This window comes from Egretta garzetta, unplaced genomic scaffold (genome assembly GCF_000687185.1).
Source record: "Egretta garzetta isolate BGI_Z169 unplaced genomic scaffold, ASM68718v1 scaffold733, whole genome shotgun sequence".
NCBI classification, from domain to species: Eukaryota; Metazoa; Chordata; class Aves; order Pelecaniformes; family Ardeidae; genus Egretta; species Egretta garzetta.
The window spans coordinates 149645-152291 of NW_009259186.1; the positions used below are offsets into that span (position 1 = coordinate 149645).

At 54.2% G+C, this 2647-nt stretch overlaps 1 protein-coding gene across 1 annotated transcript in view; it reads left to right on the top strand.

Annotated features, from left to right (window-relative positions):
- Positions 1-439: 439 nt before the first annotated feature.
- LOC104123450 (carboxypeptidase A1) overlaps positions 440-2647 on the top strand; it is a 4870-nt gene continuing 2662 nt past the window's right edge. Inside the window, exons 1-4 of the mRNA XM_009635701.2 lie at positions 440-522; positions 1185-1266; positions 2071-2205; positions 2334-2432. Of these exons, the coding sequence (XP_009633996.1) occupies positions 458-522; positions 1185-1266; positions 2071-2205; positions 2334-2432 (381 nt within the window). The 5' untranslated portion in view covers positions 440-457. The remainder of the gene's footprint in view (positions 523-1184; positions 1267-2070; positions 2206-2333; positions 2433-2647) is intronic.

Consider the following 2647-nt stretch of genomic DNA (forward strand, 5'->3'; position numbering starts at 1 on the left):
TACTAATCGGAATTAACTTCCCAAGAGTAATCTGTAATAAAGAAATTCATGGATACAAAGCGCTGTGTCCTTGCGCACTACGGCGTCCTATGACCCCACCATTGCCACCGTCCCACGCCCGCGGGCTGGGTCACCCCCGTAGGTGGTGACTGTGACCATGACACCTACTCACACCAAGCGGGCTGCATGGGCACGCGTCCTCCCCGGCTGCCCGTGGCAGGACCCGAGCGCCAAGGAAGACGTTCTCAGATCCTCCCTAATTTGGCTGCTCTTTTATTGACTTTGCCAAATAAAGCAAACGTTTGGGCTCCTGGGAACCGCTCCTGGCTTATCGGTTTGTCGCTGCCGGCTCCGCAGGGACAGCAGCTGTGGCCTTGGTGAGAAGGTCCACGAGTGCCCCCGGAGCACTGTGTAGGGGGGCTATATATGACCTGAGGCTCATCTGCATCCACTCACCATGAAGATCCTCCCGGTCTTCGCTGCCCTCGTGGCAGCCACCTGCAGCGAGCAGCTTTTCGTGGGGTGAGTCCTGCCAAAAGCAGGGGGTAGTGGGGCACCCTGGGTGGAGACGGGGACCGGGGTGATGCCCAACCCTATCCACCCTCCTTTGGGGTCAATGAGAAGGACGACGTCCCCAAAGGAGGGAAATCCATCAGCTTTTGCTGCATGGACACCAGGAAAGATGTGGATTCACCCTGGTTTTGGAGAGAGGTTTTGAGCACCCTCCTGGCCACCACTGGTAGAAATTAGGGGACGCTAAATCTTGAAAGCGTCACCCCGGGCTGTTCCAGGGGAAGGACTTGAACTGAGATGGGGAAACCTTGCTGCTGGGGAAGCAGAGCGTTTCCTTCTCTGCTGGGGGCTGTACCTGTCCCCGGGGGAGCCCAGCCAGGCTGGAGCAGAGGCTATGTTTGGGAGCTCTCGTGATCGAAGGAAGGATGGAGACCACCATAAGCTCTCCAGCACTTGCTCTTTTTCCCATTGCGGCTGTTTCAAACCTGCATTTTTCACTCTCGACACCAAACCTCCAACAACCGATGCGCTTTCCAACCCTCTGAGCTGGTGTAGACCTCTCACAGCCTCCACCCAGCCCATGATGGGGCCATGCCAGCGCTGGAGGCTCAGCTCCTTGCCCTTCTCCTGTGATCCCTCCCGCATGTGCTGATGGCTCTACCTCCCCGCAGGGACCAGGTCCTCCGTGTCATGGCCAGCGATGAGGAGCAGATCACCCTGCTCAGGGTGCTGGGCGAGCAGGCGGAGCTGCAGGTGAGCTGCCATGGAGCCCTGAGCACGCCCCGGTGTAAAACAGAGACCCCGGTGACATCCAGGCCTCCCTCCTTCTTTTGACCTCACATCCAATTTTCCTTCCCATTTTGGATACGTATAATTTATAGCCCTATAAATGTAATATTTAGCTTAGGGCACCTTGAGCCTTCCTGTTTCAGACAAAGCGGGAACACCCCGGCCAGTTTAGCTTAGAGGGCTCAAGGTTTAGCACCTTGAGCCCTCCTGTTTCAGACAAAGCGGGAACACCCCGGCCACTGCAGCATCGTTGTTCCCAGGCTGAGTATTCAGGTCTCAAATGTCACTGCACTTTTTTTGGCTTGAATTACGACACAACTCTGTTCCCACTGCGTTTGCTCTGGTTGCTTTGAGGGGTAAATCCCGGTGAAGAATTTAAGCGGTAGGAGAGAGAGATGGGTGGTGGGAAACAGCATCTGCACAGCAAAGCTGATTTAAGGAGATACCTCTACCGAATTAAAGAGCAAAACCAGCACGCAGTGACCCCGGCCTCCCTGTGTCTGCCCAAATCACAAATACTCATCATGCAAAGGGACGTTTGCAGCCAAAAAGCTGCTTGGGCTGAAACATATTTCTGTAGAAGCTCCACTGAGTGAGGTAAAGGGACCCTGACCCATCCTGGTACCCGTGTGTGTCCCAAAACTTGTCCAAAAACCTTTTTAGATCCTTCATGGGAAACTCTTATGAGACCGCTTTTGGTGCTGGGGAGCTCAGCGGCTGAGCACCAGCATGGGATGAAGCTGAACTTGCTCCTCTCCTCCACACCAGGTTGACTTTTGGCGTCACCCCACCAGCCCCAGCCACCCAGCCGACCTGCGGGTGCCCTTCCCCAACCTCCAAGCAGTCAAAATCTTCCTGGAGTCCAATAGCATTTCCTACAGCATCATGATTGAGGATGTGCAGGTAAGGACTGCGGTGGGAAGTGGGATGAGCTCAGTCCCAACAAAAGGTCCAAGAAGTTGGAAACCATCAGTAGATGGAAGAAAAAACCCAACCACCCAACATGTTTTTTTTTCCCCCCTCCTAAACAGAAATTATTGGATGAGGAAAAGAAAACCATGACAAAGTCCAGGAGGATAGAGAGAAGCACCAGCACGTTCAATTTTGCCTCCTACCACACACTAGACGAGGTACTTTGCTCTGCAGTGCATTTGTTTCATCTTGCTGGGGTCATGCTCGGCCCATGCCATAGTTACATCCATGTGGTGACATTTGTAGTGGCGGCGAGACCCCCTGGGACGTGGCTCTCTTCTTTGGGCAGAGGTTTTAGCCGAGCCAGGAGACCGGGCATAGAATTATAGAATCACAGAATGGTTTGGGTTGGCAAAGCCCTTGAAGCTCCCCC